Source organism: Podarcis bocagei (assembly GCF_964188305.1).
Source record: "Podarcis bocagei genome assembly, chromosome: 7".
Lineage (NCBI taxonomy): Eukaryota > Metazoa > Chordata > Lepidosauria > Squamata > Lacertidae > Podarcis > Podarcis bocagei.
The window spans coordinates 20,262,181-20,284,289 of NC_138132.1; the positions used below are offsets into that span (position 1 = coordinate 20,262,181).

The 22,109-nt window shown below is 42.9% G+C and overlaps 1 protein-coding gene across 1 annotated transcript in view; it reads right to left on the reverse strand.

Moving 5' to 3' along the window:
• Positions 1-16,558, reverse strand: part of LOC308591540 (IgGFc-binding protein-like) — a gene marked incomplete at its 3' end in the record, with an annotated part of 27,117 nt that extends 10,559 nt beyond the window's left edge. Inside the window, exons 1-5 of the mRNA XM_081202308.1 lie at positions 16,533-16,558; positions 13,963-14,022; positions 9,806-11,041; positions 7,637-7,977; positions 169-742 (exon numbers count right to left, since the gene is read on the reverse strand). Of these exons, the coding sequence (XP_081058434.1) occupies positions 169-742; positions 7,637-7,977; positions 9,806-11,041; positions 13,963-14,020 (2,209 nt within the window). The 5' untranslated portion in view covers positions 14,021-14,022; positions 16,533-16,558. The remainder of the gene's footprint in view (positions 1-168; positions 743-7,636; positions 7,978-9,805; positions 11,042-13,962; positions 14,023-16,532) is intronic.
• Positions 16,559-22,109: the final 5,551 nt, after the last annotated feature.

The window sequence follows — 22,109 nt, forward strand, 5'->3', positions numbered from 1 at the left end:
ATGCATTCATAGCACTTTCAGACCACTTTAAGAATTATGATTTCCCCCAGAGAATCCTGGGAACGGTGGCTTGTTATTTAGGAGACCGCTCACTTTTAAGACCCCCATCTGAAACAAGGCCCCCTTCAGTTAGTTCATCCCCTTCTTTTCCGTGCTTTGCATACTCACAGCATCCAGAGTCCCTTCTCCAGTCACCAATTTGGGCTCCCTCGCTCTGGCAGGCATCGGCATAGGCTGCCAGGGCATCACACAAGGACTGCTTGTTGCCTTCGGTGGAGCAGACGTCAAACACACAGTTTGTAAAGTAGATTGTGGGGGGCACCTTGGCATGGCAAGAAGCAAAGGGGCCATTGGAAACCTTGGTTAGCAGACCACAGTAGGCCTCTGACTCATACTTCTGGGCCTGATCGGATTCGCAAGGCTTACATGGCCCATTGCAATCATGCCAGCAAAGGCTGCCAATAGTCGTCACCTCCCAGCTTTCACCAAAGGCCGGGATGTTAGGGGCTGTGGTGCCTGCAGGGGTTTCGAAGTCATCGTTGGGATTCTCGTTATAATTCCCACATAGGCCACCGACAGCATCCTGATAAGCACTGCTGATGGTGACACGGAGATGGTGACTCCAATCGTAAGATACCTTCAGCTGGAAGTCAGTGGAAAGTATGACAGAGGTGCCAACCTGCAAAATTTGCAAGTTCCCATCCTTCAGATAAATGGGCAAGTGTGCCCGGATACCATTGACCTGTATTACAGAGGAAGAAAGACACGAGAGGGTAAAATCACATTTGCTCATGTGTAGCAGCAAAAGCTAAACTAAACTAAGCTAAGCTAAGCCTGCTTCTCCATCTATTGGGCTACAAGTTTTGGCTGTTTTTTGATACGATTGGACACCATCTGGATGCCATGAACCTTAAAAAACTGCATGGATTTGAACCAAATTGGACATGTTTGTTCTTTGGATATGAGTGGCTGGCATTTTGAATCATGGAAGGAACCTTTAGAAGCTGCACTGATCCTTTGGTTTCTTCTGCTTCCCTAGCAATGCCAGGTACAAATTTGCTGGTGGCTTATATGTAAAGATGTCTCAAAAGTCAAGATGGCAGGGCCTAAAAATGTCACCAGTCGAGTGAGGACTTCCAGGTTGGCGCCATCGGTAATGGCGGATTCCCTCTGAGCTTCTGAGGGACCAGCTCCGCGGGATCGGGTCTGACCGCTGCGGCGAAGCGGGGACCCTTCAAAAATCACAGGCGGGTGAAGCCTGTGAACGTGGGGACTCGACGGGCACCTTTTGCGCGCCCCCCAAACAGCGAAGGGACCCATTTAAGGGCTCCGGAGCGAGATGGGGTGAGTGGCGCGGTGCTGAGAGTCGACTGCTTCTTCCGCGGAGTGAAGCCGCACAGCCGTTATTGGAGAATGCTGACTTTTTCCTGGGACAATCTGACTTCAAAAGTAACTACCCGTGAGTAGGATTAAATTGGATTTAAAGGGGGAAATAACTTAATTCGGCACCGAAGCGGGAAGATATAAACAGGAAGTCCGCCTTCCTTTCTTGTAAACAGATCAAAGCAAAGAGACTGTAAGCGGAAACTCTGAAAGACGTTTGAAAAAAGTCTTAAATCTTAACATCAGGAAAGTGATCTCCCCTCCGGATTGCAGGAGAGGAGGGGGGAAAGGTTCGAACTGTATTTATCTGCAAAAAAAAGAGGGAAAGGAAGCTAAAATCCACCACTTAGAGCCTGGGAACAGACTGCCCTGAGACAAGGAATGACGCATTGTGAAAAGCACTATCGGTAAGCAGAGGACTTTTGACAGCTAACTCTGCAAGAGAGATACAGAGTTTCTGGACTTCTCCTGGCTTTAAAGTAACTGCTTAAAGTAACTGATTAAGTGCTACTGAAACTGTTGTTTCCCTGTGAATTGAGGGACTTATAAAGACTATTTTCTTTTCTTAAAGTTGCAAGCTTTGGCTGCTACTGTGTCCCCCTAGAGGAGGTTTGACATTGCTACAATAACAACTGGGCTAGGGGAATTTTCCATTCGAAAACAAATTCTAGCCGTGGGATCGACCTTGGACTCCCATGAGAGTGTTATGGCAGATGGAAGAGGAAAGTTAGAATTGACTCAGGAAAAAACTACTAGGTCTGGCAGACCCTATCGGACAGATACTGTGTCGCAGCGAAGAGCTTCAACATCCGGCCCTTCTGGACCATCTGGATTACCAGGGCCTGCACCTCCACAAGTTAAATTAAAAGTAATGTCGTCCGAAGATGTTTTGGCTCAGGCACTAGGGAAAATTAATGAATCTTTGGGAAATTTAACTAAACAAGTAGCTGAAACAAATAAACAAGCAGCTGAAGCATCAGTTAAAATTGACCAAAACACTACAAGCATTAATAATTTGGGACAGAAGGTGAATACCAACACAGAGTCTATTGAAAAATTGTTACAGGAATCTGCTTTGACCCGAAAGACAGCCGAAGAAGCAAAAGATATAGCAACTGCCACCGATTTATAGGCAACTCGAGGACCACGGTTTGACACTGTCTATGATTGAATTGAAGGAGAAACAAAGAAATTTAAGAATCAGGGCTGTACCAGAACTTGAGAAAGATAACTTGACTGAATTTCTTACGCAGGAATTTGCAGATTTTTGGCAACAGGATTTGGGGAAGGAAGAATTTAAGATAGTGAGTGCATTTAGACTTGGAAGAGGAGGAAGGAAGAACAAGGTGAGAGACTGCTTGATTACCCTTCGAACAAAAGAGGAGAGAGACAAAATCTTGAATCTGCATTACCAAAAGACTTTAGAAATTTACGACTCAAGTGTGGAGATATTTAAGGACATCCCAAAACATCTTTTGGACTTAAGGCTTAACTACGGAGATCTGGTTGCCCTGTTGAGAAGTAATAGAATCATCTTTAGGTGGGAATTCCCTCAAGGCCTGTCCTTTAAATATAAAGGAAGAAAGATAAAAATAAGATCAGTCAATGACAAAGATAGGTTTTTGAAGGACCACGGAGAAGATCTACAGAAAGAAGCGGAATCCGGAGAAGAGCCAAAAGCACTGGAAAAAGGAATACTAGATATAGCAAACTTATCTTTTGGATTGCATGGATCAGAGAAAGTGACACCACCGACAGAACAAGAACAAACAATTGGCGCAGTTGGAGGTAAAGCGAAGTAACCCCATCATGGCTCTGCAACTGTTAAGTTGGAATTGTAATGGTCTCAATTCTCCTCGGAACAGAAAAAGTGTTTTTCATTTACTAAAAAAGGAACAATCGGACTTGATTTGCTTACAGGAAACACACGTGATAAGGCTACACAGGAAAGTATTGATTAACAAGAGATTGGGACAGGAGTTTATTTCATTTGATAAAGTTAAAAAAAGAGGAGTTGTGATTTATGCAAAGGAGAGACTATCACCGAAATTTATTTTTAAAGACGATCAAGGAAGATTTGTGGCAATTGAAATTCAAGTTCAAGGAGAGAAATTTTTGATAGTAGGAATTTATGCACCGAATGAGGGGAAATCTGAATTCTTTAAAAAGTTGCATGAGACCTTAATGGACTATTTGGACTATAATCTGATCTTGATGGGGGACATGAATGGAGTAGTATCTACAAATATGGATAAGGCACAAAGACAGGTAGTCACCAAGGATGGTGGTCGATTTTTTGAGATGACAGACAACTTGGACTTAGTCAATATTTGGGGAACAAAGAATCCCTTGGGAAGAGAGGGAACTTTCTTTTCTGAAGCCAAGATGACATGGACTAGAATTGACCAAATATGGGTAACTAGAGGAATGGCACCAAAGACAAGAAAAGTGGAAATCTGCCCAAAAACCTGCTCCGACCATAACGCTGTTAAGATGGAAATGAAACTAACACCAACTGGCTCCTTTAGATGGAGGATGAATGACACCTTATTTAGAGATGAAGAAGTGCTTAAGAAGGCCCAAAAAACCTTGAGAGATTATTTTGAGATAAATATGAGCACCAATGTGGAAAAAAGAGTAATCTGGGATGCAAGCAAAGCTGTCATGAGAGGGTTCCTGATACAACAGAATGTAATAAAGAAGAGAAGCCAAAATGAGAAGAAAGATAAAATTTTGGGGAAAATAAAAGAAAGTGAGAAGAAATTGAGAGCAAAACCAAAGTCGCAGGAGATTTTGAGAGAAATAAAGTTATACCAAGTACAATATATGGAAATGATGAATCAGGAAATAGAATGGAAAATTAAACAAATGAGACAAAAAACATTTGAATCAGCTAATAAATGTGGGAAATTGCTGGCCTGGCAAATGAAAAAAAGACAAAAATTAAATACTATCACAAATTTAGAAGTGGAAGGAAAGAACATACACAACCCAACTGAGATTAGAAACTGTTTCCAGAGGTATTTTAAACAACTATACACACAAGGGCCACAGAAAGAAATGGACATAGACCGATTTCTGAAGATAAATGGATTACAAAAAATCTCTCAAGAAAGTAAATTAATGTTGAATTATAAAATAACTGAACAGGAAGTAGAAGGTGCCATCCAAAACATGCAATTGGGCAAATCTCCAGGACCGGATGGGCTGACTTCTAGATATTATAGATCCTTGAAAGAGTGGTTAATACAGCCTTTAAAGGAAGTCTGCAATGAAATATTGGAAGGGAAAAGGGCACCAGAGTCCTGGAAAGAGGCGTACATTACACTTATACCGAAAACAGAGACTGAAAAGACTCAGCTTAAGAACTACTGCCCCATATCATTACTTAATGTGGATTACAAAATTTTTGCAGACATTTTGGCCAAGAGATTGAAAGAAGAAGAAGAAGAAGAAGGGGAGGAGGAGGAGGAGTTTGGATTTGATATCCCGCTTTATCACTACCCTAAGGAGTCTCAAAGCGGCTAACATTCCCTTCCTTCCCCACAACAAACACTCTGTGAGGTGAGTGGGGCTGAGAGACTTCAGAGACGTGTGACTGGCCCAAGGTCACCCAGCAGCTGCATGTGGAGGAGCGGACATGTGAACCCGGTTCCCCAGATTATGAGACTACCGCTCTTAACCACTACACCACACTGGCTCTCCAAAAAAGTGTTGATGGAAGAGATTCATAAAGACCAAGCAGGCTTTCTCCTGGGAAGACACTTGTCTGACAATTTGAGGAATATAATTGATATTCTGGAAAAACTAGAAGTGAACATAAATACTAAAGCAGTTTTGATGTTTGTGGACGCGGAGAAAGCTTTTGATAATATCTCTTGGAGTTTTATGAAAAAGAACCTACAGGGGATGGGGGTAGGCCAAGGTTTTGAAAACGGTATAAGTGCAATTTATTCGGAACAAAAGGCTAAACTAATTGTAAATAATGTGGTGACGGAAGAATTTAAGATAGAAAAAGGGACAAGACAAGGTTGCCCAATTTCCCCATTGCTTTTTATATCGGTCGTGGAGGTTTTGCTGAACATGATTCGAAGGGACCAGCGGGTTAAAGGTATACAGGTCGGAGCTAAACAGTACAAATTAAGAGCATTCGCAGATGACTTAGTATTGACGCTACAGGAGCCAGAATCTAGTACTAAAAGGGTTTTAGAATTAATTCAATAATTTGGTCAGGTGGCAGGATTTAAACTGAATAAGTCAAAAACCAAGGTTTTAGAGAAAAATTTAACACTGATTGAGAGAGAGAGGTTTCAGAATGAGACAGGCTTGACAGTGGTTAAGAAAGTGAAATACCTGGGGATTAATATGACAGCCAAAAATGGGAACTTATTTAAAGACAATTATGAAAAATGTTGGACGGAAGTGAAAAAAGACTTAGAAATTTGGTCAAATTTGAAGCTTTCACTGCTAGGCCGTATTGCTGCGATAAAAATGAATGTATTGCCTAGAATGTTGCTTTTGTTTCAAACATTGCAAATTGTGGACAAGATGGACTGTTTCAAGAAGTGGCAGAGAGATATTTCTAGATTTGTCTGGCAGGGCAAGAAGCCCAGAATAAAATTTAAGATATTAACTGATGCAAAGGAAAGGGGTGGATTTGCCCTGCCAGACTTTAAACTTTACTATGAATCAGCAGCTTTTTGCTGGTTGAAAGAATGGCTACTTCTTGAAAATACAGACATTTTGGATTTAGAAGGTTTTAACAATGTATTTGGATGCCATGCATATCTGTGGTATGATAAGGTCAAAGCACATAAAGCATTTAAAAATCATATTGTCAGGAAAGCACTGTTTAATGTTTGGATAAGATACAAGGACTTATTGGAAAATAAAACCCCAAGGTGGCTGTCACCGATGGAAGCGAAAGCTCAGAAAAAGCTCAATATGGAGGTCAAATGGCCGAAATATTGGGAAATTTTGGAACAAGATGGACTGAAATTGCAGAGTTTTGAGAAACTAAAAAACAAAGTGCGAGACTGGCTTCATTATTATCAGATAATGGAGGCATACAATTTGGACAAGAAAATTGGCTTTCAGGTGGAAAAATCAAAATTGGAAACAGAACTGTTAGAACCCAAAACTAAGAATTTGTCAAGAATGTATAACTTGCTGTTGAAATGGAATACTCAGGATGAAACGGTGAAATCTGATATGATTAAATGGGCACAGGATGTTGGACATAACATAATGATGGCTGACTGGGAACAGTTATGGACCACAGGTATGAAGTTTACGGCATGCAATGCCTTAAGAGAGAATATTATGAAAATGATTTACAGGTGGTACATGACCCCAGTCAAGCTTGCAAAAATCTATCACTTGCCCGATAATAAATGTTGGAAATGTAAAGAAACTGAAGGTACATTCTTTCACCTTTGGTGGACGTGCCCAAGGATTAAGGCTTTCTGGGAGATGATATATAATGAAATGAAAAAGGTATTTAAATATACCTTCTTGAAGAAACCAGAGGCCTTTCTCCTGGGCATAGTTGGCCAATTGGTGCCAAAGAAGGACAGAACTTTTTTTATGTATGCTACAACAGCAGCAAGAATACTTATTGCAAAGTACTGGAAGACACAAGAGCTACCCACTCTGGAAGAATGGCAGATGAAGGTGATAGACTATATGGAACTGGCGGAAATGACTGGCAGAATCCGAGACCAGGGAGAAGAGTCGGTGGAAGAAGATTGGAAGAAATTTAAAGACTATCTACAGAAATATTGTAAAATTGATGAATGTTAGAGTGATGTTGGATAGAAATTAAGCGGTTTTCAGCTTTAATATTATAAGGGAATATGAAAAATGGATTATTTAGGTAAAAATTTAATGTCATAATATTTTAAAATTAAAGACTAGGATAAACAAAGAGGGTAGGGATTTGCTGAACCAACAAACTGAATTGGAATACAAAAAAGGGAGGCGTGAGGAGGTCCGGGAAATAAGCTAATGAAAAATAAGTAATGGAAAGATGGAGTTGATTTTAACTATTTTTTATTTTTTATTTTTTTCTTTTTTTCTTTTTTATTTTGTAATACTTTGAAAATCTTAATAAATATCTTATTAAAAAAATTTTAAAAAATGTCACCAGTCTTTTGTTTTACAACTTGAACATGTGCAGTAACCATCAGCTCACATGGCCGTCATGGACTCGAAAGTGGCATTGACCTTGCCTTCTGAATCAATCATCACTCACCTGTACAAAACCAATTTCTGATCTGGTCATGGTGATGGTATACCCATAAACCTCAGTTGTCACCACGGTCACATAGGACACTGCTTTGTTCCCCCGGTTTTCATTCTTGGCAAAGATATGGAAAGATGGGAGTCCAAAGGTTTCAGCACGTGTCTTGACAAAAGTGTAGGTGCAAGTGCCTTGGAAGTCATACTTGCGTCCGTCAAAAGTGTTGTAGTGCGGGTCACCCATAGCCCAGCAGGTAGCATTAGAGGATGGCACACATTGCGGTTGACCATTTATCATCTTGCACACCATGCCTCTACGGCACAGCACATTGCTACAGGTGAGTTCTGGTTCAGCTAAGGACAGGAGGGAGGAAGTTATTTGCCAGCACTCTGAACCAATTAGAATCCATACAAAGTTTGCTACCACTTTGAAGATTTAGCAAAGCTTCATATTTTTAGTTTCAAACACTTTTTCAGATCTTGAAACTATTAAATTAATCATGCTGATTAATATTATCGCAACAATGGAAACTTTTTAACTTGGATGCCGTATTGCACATTGCTTCATCTACTATCCCTAAACTCAGTTGCTTTCAAAATTATGAGCATTATTTTTAAAATAAATGAGGAGAATAAAAATTATTGCAAGCAAATGGGGTCAAATCTCTTAAATCTTACTATAGGTCTACAATCAATGACTGATACCTGCACCACATTGCCCCCTAGTGCTGCTCCTTCTTAGTGAGACTAGGCGTTATTTATACTAGGAATGGGGAACCTTTGGCCTTCTCTATGGTTTTGGGCTCAAAGTCCCATCAACCATAACAAGCAAGGCCAATGGTCAGGCATGAAGGGAACTGGAGCTCCTTGACACCTGGTGGGACACAGATTCCTCAACCCTGATTTAAACAGAAGACATTTTTTTTCCTCTTACTCTGAAAGGGGGCATTGACTGAGATTAGAAGCCCAAGTGAATTGCCCTCCCCCATGAACCTTGGCACTGGCAGCAGGGGTCCCACAGCTGTATGTGTAGCCATTTCAGTGCTGAGGGGGATGCTACCCACTTCTGAATGTCCTCCCACTCTCTGCAGCATGAATCCCCACATAGGGTACAAGCTTTTTGAGTTGTCTTCTGGAAATTGGTAACAGAAGGGTCCTGAGGCTACTGAGAGGCTGTAGCCCCTGCATGCCAGGAAGAAAGTCAAGGCAGGGGGAAGACCAAGCTGGCCCCATCAATCAGCCAAAGAAGCAACGGGTGCTTGCTTCCCCCCTCCCTACCTTAAAGCATACAGTAGCACCTCACCTTGGTTGTCGAACTTAATCCATTCTGGGAGTCCGTTTGACTCCCGGAACTGTTCGAAAACCAAGGCGTGGCTTCCGACTGGCTGCAGGAGCTTCCTGCACTCAATCGGAAGCCACAGAAGCCGCGTCAGATGATTGACTTCCAAAAAACGTTTGCAGACTGGAACACCTACTTCCAGGTTTGCGGCATTCAGGAGACAATGTGTTCAGGAGTCAAGCCATTCGACATCCAAGGTACCACTGTGCTCAGCTCTACCTATCTGTTGTCCTGGAACTGCAGAATGGAACAGAAAGACACCCTAACCCCAACCATTGGCCGAAGGAACAAGAGCCTTCAACTGCTATTGAAGAAAGAACACTAGAGTGGAGGCTGACCTAGTGGGGCACAAGGGTCATTGCCCCACCAACCTGAGTCTGCCCTCAGCCAGCTTCCACTTGCCTCCATTATTAATTGCATCTAGTCCAGAGGATGGCTCTGAGTGTCACCTTCCTCCTTACTCTCAGTGTAGCATTTGTATAACTCAGAAGCGAGAAGGATGGGGACTAACCTCGAGTTAGCTTGCCCCACCTGTTATTGATTCAACTCCACCTACTATTGGCCTCTCTGCCTTCTGTCTCCACCAGTCCCAATGGACTCTGGCTGCCACTGCTAGCAAGGGAAGATGTGCCTGGTCTAAACTGGATATAAGCACTCTCTTGTAACTCCTTACCTTGCTCTTACCTTGCAGAACCAGTCTGCCCTTTCTAACTTTTCCCTCTGCTTCCCTTTCTTTGTGTAATGGGTGTCAGAGCCCTCATGTATTTTATTATTATTCCTTGTCTTAAAAGCAGGATAAAAAGACATCAAACACATGGATAAGCTTTGGAACCTTCTACTTACGGTCTCTGCCGGCACCACACGACCCATAGCCATTCATATTTGCAATGCCCACACTGATGACGCAAAAATGGGACAGGGGGTTTGCCACTATGTAGGGCACAAGTATATCTGGCAGGTCATAGCTCCCCCAAGAGTACTCTGAGCCAGGAACTGGACTCCACTTCACTCCGCTCAGAAGATTCTCATTCACCGTGAGACCACCAGTCTCCAAACTCTTCACCACCAAAAGAATAGAGTTCTGAAAGCCGACTTGCCCATTCACATTGTACGAGAGGCTGTAACTTTCAATGTCTGGAATCCCTATCAAGAAGGTGTCGTAGCTAAAAGACTGGGTGCTCCCACCATTACTATAGAGGAGCACCTGTACCGGAACATCGGCCGAGAGGTAGATTGGGGTTTGGGGTGAGATCTGAATCTGCTGGATCTGCCCACCTCCCAGGCTTATCGTCTGCTTTGATGTACCCATCTGGTAGTTCAGGATGGTGGCTTGGGATGCTGAGACATAAAGGGTGTCAGTTTTGGTCTGCCAAGGTATAGGAGGGGCCACAAACGTCTTCCCCCAGTTGGACACGGGCAGGAGCTGCTCAAAGACATGGTTGCATTTAGTGTACCTCCACGAACAGGCATGGCCGGACAGGACAGCCACAGGTAGCTGAGAAACAATCCTAGTGCCGGAGAGATCACCTTTTCCTTGCAACTGGACTCCAGTGAAAGCATTTAGTGTCACACTCAGTTTACTTCCTGCGGTGTATGTTTGCCCATTGAAGGTCACTGGGCTCGTCAGGTGGATAACGACCTCATTAGGTCCCTGGGTGGTTAAGACAGCAAACTCTTGTAAATATCCTGTAGGGCCTATGGCAGGACCCACAACATAATGCTCAGTCCCTAAACTGCTCACAGGGTAGAGCAGAGCAGTTTCTGTGCTGTAAGGCTTGGAGCTCAAGGACACCACCGACACATCTTTGTCGGACTGGATCTGGACAACGCTAGAGAAAACTTTGCTGCCGATGATTTCCGCAAAATTTGGGAGCTCAACTTGCACCATCTTCCCCTTATCGACAGTGAGCCTTCTTTCAAAGTTCTCTTCCTGCGGGCAGCCTTCACAAGGGACAGAGACTGTCACGGTGGTCGAGTCAGAGTAAGCGATGATCTGCACTTCAAGCTTGCCTTGCTGGTCAAAATTCTGCATAAAGGAGGTGGCAAAATGTGTCCCAAAGCTCCTACCGAGGCAGGTAACTATAAGGGCAGGCAGAAAAGAGAGTGAAGAAGAGGGTGGTAAAGGATATTGTAAGGTTAGACATGCTGAGTTAGAATGATCTCAGTCTCCTCCAGCCTTCTGTTTGCAATATCAACCTCTCAATGTATTCCCTTGCCCCCTAAAATGAATGCTCTCGTCCAGGTCTTCATCTAGCCAGGACAAGGGCTGTGTACTCCCACTGAGGTAGAAATGGATGGCTCTGGTCCACATCAATTTCTCATGTGTTCATTTCTAAGGATTTGTAAGAGCCACATTTCATTCTAGGCAACTTTCTGAGGGCCCCAGGGCAGGCTGGGCTGGGCCAGAGGCAAATGTGGGCAGAGCAGCAAATGTAAATCTTACCCTTCCACAGTAGGCCAGTTTCTACGCCTGCTCACACATCCTTCTCTATCCTACATCTAGACGTGAGCCAGAGGAGCATGGGGCTTCAGTAAGCTGCTCAGCTGAGGCACAGAAGGCTCCCCATACCACAGCTGAGGAGCCTCAACAAGTCTCTGGCTGGCTAGCAAGGAGACTCTCCCCAGTACCCAAAGAGATCCTCATTTGGCTCTGGGGTTGGTCTACTGAGTGAGTTCCAGCACCTTTTTTCTACCTAGGTTTAAGGTGCTGGTTTTGACCTTTAAAGCCCTATGCAGCCTAGGACCCATGTACCTATGGGACTGCCTCTCCTGGTATGCCCCGCGGAGGACCTTAAGGTCCACAAATAGCAACACTTTGGAGGTCCTGAGTCTCAAGGAGGTTAGATTGGTTTCAACTAGGGCCTTACGGGACTTGACATCTTTCCGCAGGGCCTGCAAGACAGAGCTGTTCCGCCTGACCTTTGGTTTGGACTCGGTCTGACCCTTATGTTTCCCTCCCCTTATGTTCTTGATTTATCAGCTACTTTAAAATGAGGCTGCATTTTAAATTGCATTTTAACCTGTATTTTAAATTGGGGTTTTACTGTGATTTTATTGGTGTTAGCTGCCCTGAGCCTGGCTCTGGCCAGGGAGGGCGGGGTATAAATAAAATTTTATTATTATTATTATTATTATTATTATTAGCAAAAAAAGAGAGAAAGCACTGGGAATTCCTATGTTTCCTAGATAACTGGAGTGTTTTAACTCCTATAGCAAGGGTGTCAGGGGACCTTATGTTACAACTTATACAACAGAAAATAATATTTAGAAGTTATCGGACTCCACTACATTTGTATAGAAAAGGATTGTCTAAGACATCATTTTGTTGGAGCTGTAATAAGTGTAATGCTTCTTTATAACATGTTTTTATAATGTCCTATACTTGGTAAGTTTTGGGGGGAAGTCATGGATTATATAAATATGACTGTGGAAAAAGCTAGAATTTTCAAAAGATAATATTCTTTTGAACTGTGTGCCTACTGTAGGGAATTTGACAACCAGACAGCGTAAATGGATTCTCTATGGCCAAAAGACTAATAATGCTGCATTGGAAAGATAAATATAAAGCTCCATTTATTCAATGGATTGAAGACCTGACTTCACTTCCTATTTATGAATGGGTTGCTTATAGACATAGACTCTGCAATGACAAGTATACTGAAATGTGGAAGTCATTTATACAAAAGGCAGTAGGTTAAAAATGGTCATTTTTAACTATTAACAATTGTAATAGCGGTATACTATTTTCTTTTTTCGCTTTTTCTTCTTTTCTTCAGGTTTTTCTTTTTTAAAAAAGCATCTGTTTCGTAAAGAAAATGAAAGAAAGAAAGAAAGAAAGAAAGAAAGAAAGAAAGAAAGAAAGAAAGAAAGAAAGAAAGAGGGTTCTGTCAAACCCCTAACTGAAGATTGTAGGTGGTGAACCTGGGATCTTCTGCAAATGTTTTATCATTAAACCACAGCCTTCCTCTTTCCTCCTGAAACATTCCAGCAAACATTTCCTCTGCAACCAAGTTCTCCTCTTCTACCAGATACTCAGTGGTCAGTGGTGGAGCGTGTTTTCATATCATTCGGGGCAGGGGCATAGCTACTGGCTACTGGCTACGGCATCCGGAGCGGTAGGGGCTGGGCGATCTGCCCGCGAGGGTGCCGCCACGATCCCACCTCCGCAAACTGCGCATGGCACCACTGCTGCTGTCCACGCGTGGCACTGCTGCTGCGATCCGTGCACAGCACTGCTGCCACAAAGCCGCCACCACGATCACAGCAGTGGCAGGGGGCGAGCGGCGCTCCACCGATCCGCCCGGAGGATTTTGTCACCCTCCCCCAGGGATGGCACCCGGGGCGGTGCCCCCCACCCACCCTCACCTTCCTCCGCCAGTGACTGGGGGGCACACATTTCGGGGGGCAGAGTGTGATGGGCAAACACAGCTGCCATGCACTAGCCCAGCCTGAGCCAGAGCAACACCAGCCCCGAGCTACTTTGCAAGGCTGGAATGATCCCAGCTTTGCAAAGTGCACCTGGCCCTGCAGTGCTTTGCGAGGCTGGCATCTCAGGGAGGGTGGCGTGAGAAGGATGCCGTGCACCCTTTGATCCCAGACTCACCTTTGAGGGCCTGGGATCGAAGGGTGCATGGCTGTCATATCCTCCTCCCACTGCCCTCCCAAGCCAGCTCCATGGCGGAGGGCTGGCTCAGGGAGGGTGGCATAAGCAGCACACTCCCAAGAAAAATGTTCCTGGGATGCTCACCCCAGTAAGCCCTCTCTGCTACGCCCCTGACTCACATTTATCTGCTAGAAAACTGAGCAGCCTCCCTGTTTTCCCTATACCTCCATCACCCCATTTTCTTTTCTCAGTTGAGCTCTTGGAAGCTCCCAGGTGCCTGTCGGGCCATTGGGAGAGAGAGAGAAATATTATTTGCCTTCTAATTACAAAAGCATATTGTTCTCCCACCTGTCTTCTTCAGTTCGAAGCCATTGCCTCCATTCTCATTAATACTCACCCCAGAATGCTGAGCTCCAGACCCCAAGGCAGATGAGGAAGAAGCTTGTCCTCCCCATGGCTGGACAAGGAAAGAGAGAGAAGAAATCGTGTTTGGATATTATTTATTTTTGTATTATTTCACCAGATATATATATATATACCACTTGGTTGTAGAAAAAGACCTCAAAGGCGTTTACAGAAAAGATAAAATATAAAGCGACAGAATTATTACTTTTTTAAAAATGCAACCATCATTTAAGACATACAGAAAGTTAAGGCTACAATAAAATAGCCTAAAACAAATTAAAACTCATACAAACTGGACAGGCTTTCCTAAATAATAGTATCTTCAGCAGGCACCCCAAAGAATACGGTGGAGGAGTCTGCCTGATATCAATAGGCAAGGAGTTCCAACGTTTCAGTGCTGCCACAGTAAACAATCAAGTGTTTCGAGTGGATACATATGGGGTAAGTTAATGGGGTACAGAGACTGGAGCTTATGGGGCACTGTCCTCAGCCAGGCTCTGCCTCCCTGCCTTCGTATTTGCAACCAAGCCTGGCTATCAGTGTCCTCCTCCTTAGTCTCGGTTTCCCCTCCTAGAACTCTGCAGGGAAGGAGATGGGGACAAATCTAGCAGCAATCAGTTCCGTCTGTCAATATTTTTGCCTTCGTCTGTTAGCCTCCCTGCCTTTCCTGATCCAATCACAATAGGCATCAGCTAAACATAGCTAGTTTATTATTGTTCCAGGCCAGGGGTCAGCAAACCTTTTCAGCAGGGGGCTGGTCCACTTTCCCACAGACCTGGGGGGGGGGTGGGACTATATTTTGGGAAGGAAAAAAAATGAATGAATTCCTATGCCCCACAAATAACCCAGAGATGCATCTTAAATAAAAGGACACATTCTACTCATGTAAAAACACACTGATTCCCAGACTGTCCGCCGGCTGGATTTAGAAGGCGATTGGGCCGGATCTGGCCCCTGGGCCTTAGTTTGCCTACCCATGTTCCATGGGTGTGTCACACTGCTGTCACCTCCCAGAAGTTACTGTGAACTTATCTCCAAAGAGTCTCTCCATCTTGGCACGTAGGAACAAAACACTCCTGAGGCTCCCTGAAGACTAACTTAAGAACCCAAGAAGAGCCTGCTGGATCAGGCCAGTGGCCCGTCTAGTCCAGAATCCTGTTCTCACAGTAGCTGAACAGGTGCCTGAGAGAAACGGGCAAACTGGATATGAGTACACAAGCACTCTGCCCACCTGTGTTTCTCCACAACTGGAATTAAAAACTACACTCTCTTTGACATCACCATTGTGCGTAGTAGCCACAATGTAGTAGATTTGGCTAATCCCCTTTTAAAGCCACCCAAGATGGCGGCCCTCCCCGCCTCCCGTGCGAGCAATTAAGGGTGTCCATTATAGTGGTGGCTAGATTGTGCCTCCCCAATCCCCTTAAGCAAGAGCCGACTTCCCCGACTAAAGACTAAGGATGAAGGTTAAGTCCATCCATGGCCAGCATGAGCCATATGCTTCTGGAGACCAGTTCCTGGGGAGCACAAGTGGGGAGAGTACCGTCGCACACAGGTCCTCCCTGCAGGTTTCCCATAGGCATCTGCTGGGACCCATGAGACCAGGTTGTTGGGCTAGATGGGTGTTTAGCTTCGTCTAAAATAGGATGGGGCTGTGCTGAAGGACAAAGGAAGTTAAGGAGAACAGTAAGAAACTCTGTAGCTCCTTAAAAGACCAATAAAGCTATGTTGTTGCATTTGCTTCTATAGGCTCAGGGGTGCCAACCTGGATAAAATATTGGGGGGGGGGCGGTAAGCCCTGCCTCACAAAATCGATCACAAGACATGGCACATGCACACCATTTGAATGGCAAGCCCCTGGCCCCCCTCAAATATTTAATGGGGGTGTGAAGGGACCTCAGCCCCTACAAACTAGATCCTATGTACAGTGGTGCCTCAGGTTAAGTACTTAATTCATTCCGGAGGTCCATTCTTAACCTGAAACTGTTCTTCACCTGAACCACCACTTTAGCTAATGGGGCCTCCTGCTGCTGCCGAACCGCTGGAGCACAATTTCTGTTCTCATCCTGAAGCAAAGTTCTTAACCTGAAGCACTATTTCTGGGTTAGCGGAGTCTGTAACCTGAAGCGTATGTAACCTGAAGCATATGTAACCCGAGGTAACACTGTATAGGCTAAAACCCTTTATTCTTAGATGAAATTTACAAGGTGGCAGCTAAAACCAACGAACATGATCCAGCCAAAGTTTAAACATTCTCCGATTCTACGAGATCCAACTGGAGTTCCATTTATGCTGAATTCCCCAGCTGAACTCAATTACGGCTGGAGTACAACTCCTATCATTCATGAGGACAAGCCATATTAGAGCCCAACAACATCTGAAGAGCGAGAGATTCTCTGGCCCTAGTTTAGTCCAGAATCTAAACCCACTAAATGTCGTGATGTTCCCAGTTTCTTCTAATTCCAATATCAAACATGGAAATGTCTACTGCCAGCCTTGCCATGTTGACTGCAATGGTCATCCTCAAATGCAGGGCATGACCATCATTTAGCATATACTCACCTGCAGAAGGGTGCTGTGCATCCCACAATTGAGTTATTTTCATCCCCATATATAGGCTCCCTTTATCCTCATCCCAGAAGTGTGTTATTTGCATTTCCGCATGGCTGGAGAGAAAGACAGGTTCAACTGGATCCTTTAACATTCATCCATAAAATATAACATTCCAGGTGGGGTACAGAATTCTAGTTACAGGGTCCCAGTGGAATCTAATATTTCCACATACAATGGGTTGTTTTTTTAAAAAAAAATATTTTTTATTAGGAATTTGAACAAAACATATTATCTTAAAACATATCATCTTTAATTCCCCCCCATTTCCCCCTCCCATAAGACGACCCACCCTCCCCTCCGCCCCTGACTTCCCTCAGCTCCAATCTCTGGTTTCTTTACAGATGCTATTCTCTGCATGTTACAACATTGTATAAATCCTTAATTTATCTGACTGATTATTGTCAAAAAAAAGTTTGTGAGTGTTTATTGAAAGCCTACCAAGGAGTCCAGTTCACTTTGTTGCTTCTTTAAGTACTTTGTAAAAGGTTCCCATTCATCTTAAAAGTCACAGTTATCCTTTTCCCGTAGTTTATGTGTCAGCTTTGCCAATTCTGCATAGTCCATCAGTTTCTCTTGCCATAGTTCTATAGTTGTGGTATCCTCATTCTTCCATCCTTGTGCTATTAGGACTCTCGCCACCGTTGTCGCATACATAAAGATATTTTTCACCTTCCTTGGCAAGACTTTTCCTACAATCCCTAACAGAAATGCTTCAGGTTTCTTAACAAATGTTAGATGGAACAATTTCTTCAATTCATTGTACAGTGGTACAATACGTTGCCATCTGCAGTTGTACCTCAGGTTACATATGCTTCAGGTTACATACGCTTCAGGTTACAGACTCCACTAACCCAGAAAAATTACCTCGGGTTAAGTACTTTGCTTCAGGATGAGAACAGAAATTGTGCTCTTGCAGTGCGGCAGCAGCTGGAGGCCCCATTAGCTAAAGTGGTGCTTCAGGTTAAGAACAGTTTCAGGTTAAGTACGGACCTCTGGAACGAATTAAGTACTTAACCTGCGGTACAACTGTACTGTACAAAGATACCCAAGATCCTTTGGCAGCTGCAACCACTGAACCTCTCCTATGCCCTCCTTTGGGGTTTTCCGAAGAAAAACTCAACAATTTCAGTGTTTTCCTAAAAAAAGAAGCTCAACAATGTTGGGGTCTCCATAACTTTCAGGGTGTCCTGGTTTTTACTTTTTGAAATATAGCAACTTTTGCAGTGAAATAAGTCCGCTGAATTTATTTATTTATATATATATATATATATTTATTGAAGTTTTACAAATTATATCAAACAAAACAATACACACAAACACAAACAAAAAAAGAACAAGTATAATTTCAGAACCTTATTTTCTTAAAACTTACTTCACCGACCTCCTCATGCCTCCCCTTTCTGCATTCCCATTTCAAATATTTAGTTCAGCAAATCCTCACTCTTAATTTTATCTAATTGTCAACCTTTCTTTTCTTTTAACTTAATCTTTACAGCTGTACTCCATTTAATTTCTAAAACCACATCATTTCTAGCACTCATTAATTTTGCAATGTTTCTTAAGATAGTTCTTAAATTTCTTCCAATCTTCCGCCGTCTCTTTTCCCTAGTCTCGGATTCTGCCAGTCATTTCTGCCAATCCCATATAGTCTATCACCTTCATCTGCCATTCTTCCAAGGTGGGGAGATCTTGTGTCTTCCAATACTTTGCGATGAGTATTCTTGCTGCTGTTGTAGCATACATAAAGAATGTTCTGTCTTTCTTTGGCACCAAATGGCCGACAATGCCCAGGAGAAAGGCCTCTGGTTTCTTAAGGAAGGTATATTTAAATACCTTTTTCATTTCATTATATATCATTTCCCAGAAAGCCTTAATCTTTGGGCACGTCCACCAAAGGTGAAAAAAAGTACCTTCGCTCCTTTACATTTCCAACATTTATTATCAGGCAAGTGGTAAATTTTTGCAAGCTTGACTGGGGTCATGTACCACCTATAAATCATTTTCATAATATTTTCCTTTAAGGCATTACATGCCGTAAATTTTATACCGGTGGTCCACAACTGTTCCCAGTCAGCAAACATAATGTTATGACCAATATCTCGTGCCCACTTTATCATAGCTGATTTCACTGTTTCATCTTGTGTATTCCATTTCAACAGCAAGTTATACATTCTTGACAAGTTCTTAGTATTGGGTTCTATCAGTTCTGTTTCTAATTTTGATTTTTCCACCTGGAAGCCAATTTTCCTGTCTAACTTATAAACCTCCATTATTTGGTAATAATGGAGCCAGTCTCGCACTTTGTCTTTTAATTTCTCAAAACTCTGCAATTTCAGTGTATCCCCCTCTTGTTCCAAAATTTCCCAATATTTCGGCCATTTGGCCTCCATATTGAGTTTTTTCACAGCCTTTGCTTCCATTGGCGACAACCACCTTGGGGTTTTATTTTCCAACAGGTCTTTATATTTAATCCAGACATTATATAATGCTTTCCTGACAATATGATTTTTAAAAGCTTTGTGACTTTAACCTTGTCATACCATAAATATGCATGCCACCCAAAAATGTTGTTAAAACCTTCTAGAGCCAAAATGTCTGTGTTCTCAAGAAGCAGCCAGTCTTTCAACCAGCAGAAAGCTGCTGATTCATAGTAAAGTTTGAAGTCTGGCAGGGCAAATCCCCCTCTTTCTTTTGCATCAGTTAAAATCTTAAATTTTATTCTGGGTTTCTTGCCCTGCCAGACAAATTTCGAAATATCTTTCTGCCACTTCTTGAAACAATCCATCTTGTCCACAATTTGCAATGTTTGAAACAAAAAGAACATTCTAGGCAATACATTCATTTTGATCACAGCAATACGGCCTAACAGTGACAGCTTCAAATTTGACCATATTTCTAAATCCTTTTTTACTTCCGTCCAGCATTTCTCATAATTGTCTTTAAATAAGTTCACATTTTTAGCTGTCATGTTAATCCCCAAGTATTTCACTTTCTTAACCACAGTTAAACCAGTTTCATTCTGGAACCTCTCCCTTTCAGTAGCTGTTAAGTTTTTCTCTAATACCTTAGTCTTTAATTTATTCAGTTTGAATCCTGCGACTTGACCAAACTCTTGAATTAATTATAAGACTCTTTTGGTACTAGTGTCTGTCTCTTGTAATGTAAGTACCAAGTCATCTGCAAATGCTCTCAGTTTGTACTGTTTAACTCCGACCTGTACCCCTTTAACCAGCTGGTCCCTTCTGATCATGTTCAGCAAAACCTCTAGGACCGATATAAAAAGCAATGGGGAGATTGGGCACCCCTGTCGTGTCCCTTTTTCTATTTTAAATTTTTCTGTAACCACATTATTTACAATTAACTTAGCCTTTTGTTCAGAATATATTGCACCCATACCATTCTCAAATCCTTGGCCTACCCCCATCCCATGTAAGTCCGCTGAATTTAATAAAATTCTGCAGCTGGCTCAGGATTACTCAGCCTCTGATGAAAGGGAGCAAGACAACACACCTATTTTAGTCCCCTGTACCCTTGTTTCTAAGTACAGGGCTGAGAGGACACACACATTCATTGCATTTTGCTTCGGAAACCAATTAAAGGCAGATTGCAAGAGAAGATGTAATCTGGCCCCACTGACATCCTATGAATGCAAGCTACGTGCAGTTCCTGGAGACAGCTCTGAGCATGTTATTAGATCTTGGGTTCTTCTGCCCTGACTGGAGCCTGTAAGAAACACAGAGAGCCAATCACAGCTTTCCAACCCATACATACCCACACAGAAGAAATGTGGGTGTGGCCATCTAACATGACAGCATCAAGGGCAAAATCTCATTATCTTTCCTTTTCTCCCCCTATGAGGCAATGGTTTTTATGTACAAGTTTAAAACTATTTGAAGAAGCCTTTAAAGAATTTTATCGCTTGAGATCATTGTCAGAGCTCAAGGGTGGGCAGCTAAGCAAACAAGGAGGTATGAGAGCTACGTCAGAATATCACCCTCGTTAAACATACTTTGACAGAAAAGCAATAAACTGTGATTGGGCCAAGCAATATTCTATAAGTTTACACGTCAGTGGGTCAAGGTGTCTAGCAATTTGATCAGCAAAGAACTAGGGAGGAGTCCTTATCTTCCACTGTCCTGCCAGGAACATTTGAGACAAGACCTGCACCGAAGCCTGCAATAAAATGATTGGCTGAAGGAGCCTCCTTTGAATCACAGCTATATTTTTGTTGTTGTTGCAAAAGGGAGAGTTATTCGGCGATGTCTGGAGAGCCTAAGGTTCCCCACTCTTGCCCAAGAATCTAGAGCTGTATTAGCACATTCTATCCCATGGAGTGGAGCGGCCTCTGCAAATACTTTTCTTATCCTCTAGAGGGTGCATTAGGCTAAATACTCCATAGGCATTCAAAGTACAGTGGCGCCTTGGTTCTCAAACTTAATCCATTCCGGAAGTCCGTTCCAAAACCAAAGCGATCCAAAACCAAGGCACGCTTTCCCATGGAAAGTAAGGTAAAGTGGATTAATCCATTCCAGACCTTTAAAAACAACCCCTAAAACAGCCATTTAACATGGATTTTACTATGTAACGAGACCACTGATCCATAAAATGAAAGCCATAAACAATGTACTGCAGTCACACACTCAATCAATCAATCAGTAGCTAAACTGGGCTCCACACAGTCACAAAAACAAAAAAAGAGCCGCGAAACAAAAACGCAAAATAAGTAGCAAAAACAGACAGACCTCAGCGTAACACTCAAAATGGAAGTGTGGCACTCAAAACTCAAAACAAAAGCATAGTGCTCAAAATGGAGCACTTTCGGCTTCTGAAAAAGGTTCGCAAACTGGAATTCTGGTTTGCAGTGTTTGGGTTCCAAGTTGTCTGAGTACCAAGGTATTTGAGAACAAGGTACCACTGTATCCAGCATGTTAAACAATTATTTTAATTGTACCTCGTATGCTGCCCCATAGCAGTTCAAGCTTCAGGGTCCCAAAAATGTAGGTCAAGATTCCTCAACCTTAGCCCTCCAGATGTTTTTGGCCTACAACTCCCATGATCCCTAGCTAGCAGGCCCAGTGGTCAAGGATGAAGGGAATTGTAGTCTCAAAACATCTGGAGGGCCGGGGTTGAGGAAACCTGATGTAGGTCCACCCTTGCCCTCACCCCTGCCCTGCTCCACCCTGTCACAATCCTCATATATAAATTTAATAAATAAATGAATAAAAAGTGGCAGAAATCCTGGTGTTGGGAGGTTGGCTCTGTGGCACCATCATACCAGTAGCTCCTGAGGGAGGTTTAAAACAACTCAGTGAGAACTGAGCTTTATTGGTTGAAAACTGCATAACATAACATACTCCTTCATAGGAAGAATTGCAGGAATCAAGATGAATGTTTTGCCAAAAATGCTTTTTTTATTTCAAACCATGCCAGTAATAAGTGATGCGGCTTCCCTCAAGAAGTGGCAAAAAGATATATCTAAATTTATCTGGAAAGGGAAGAGGCCGATAATAAAATATAAAATATTAA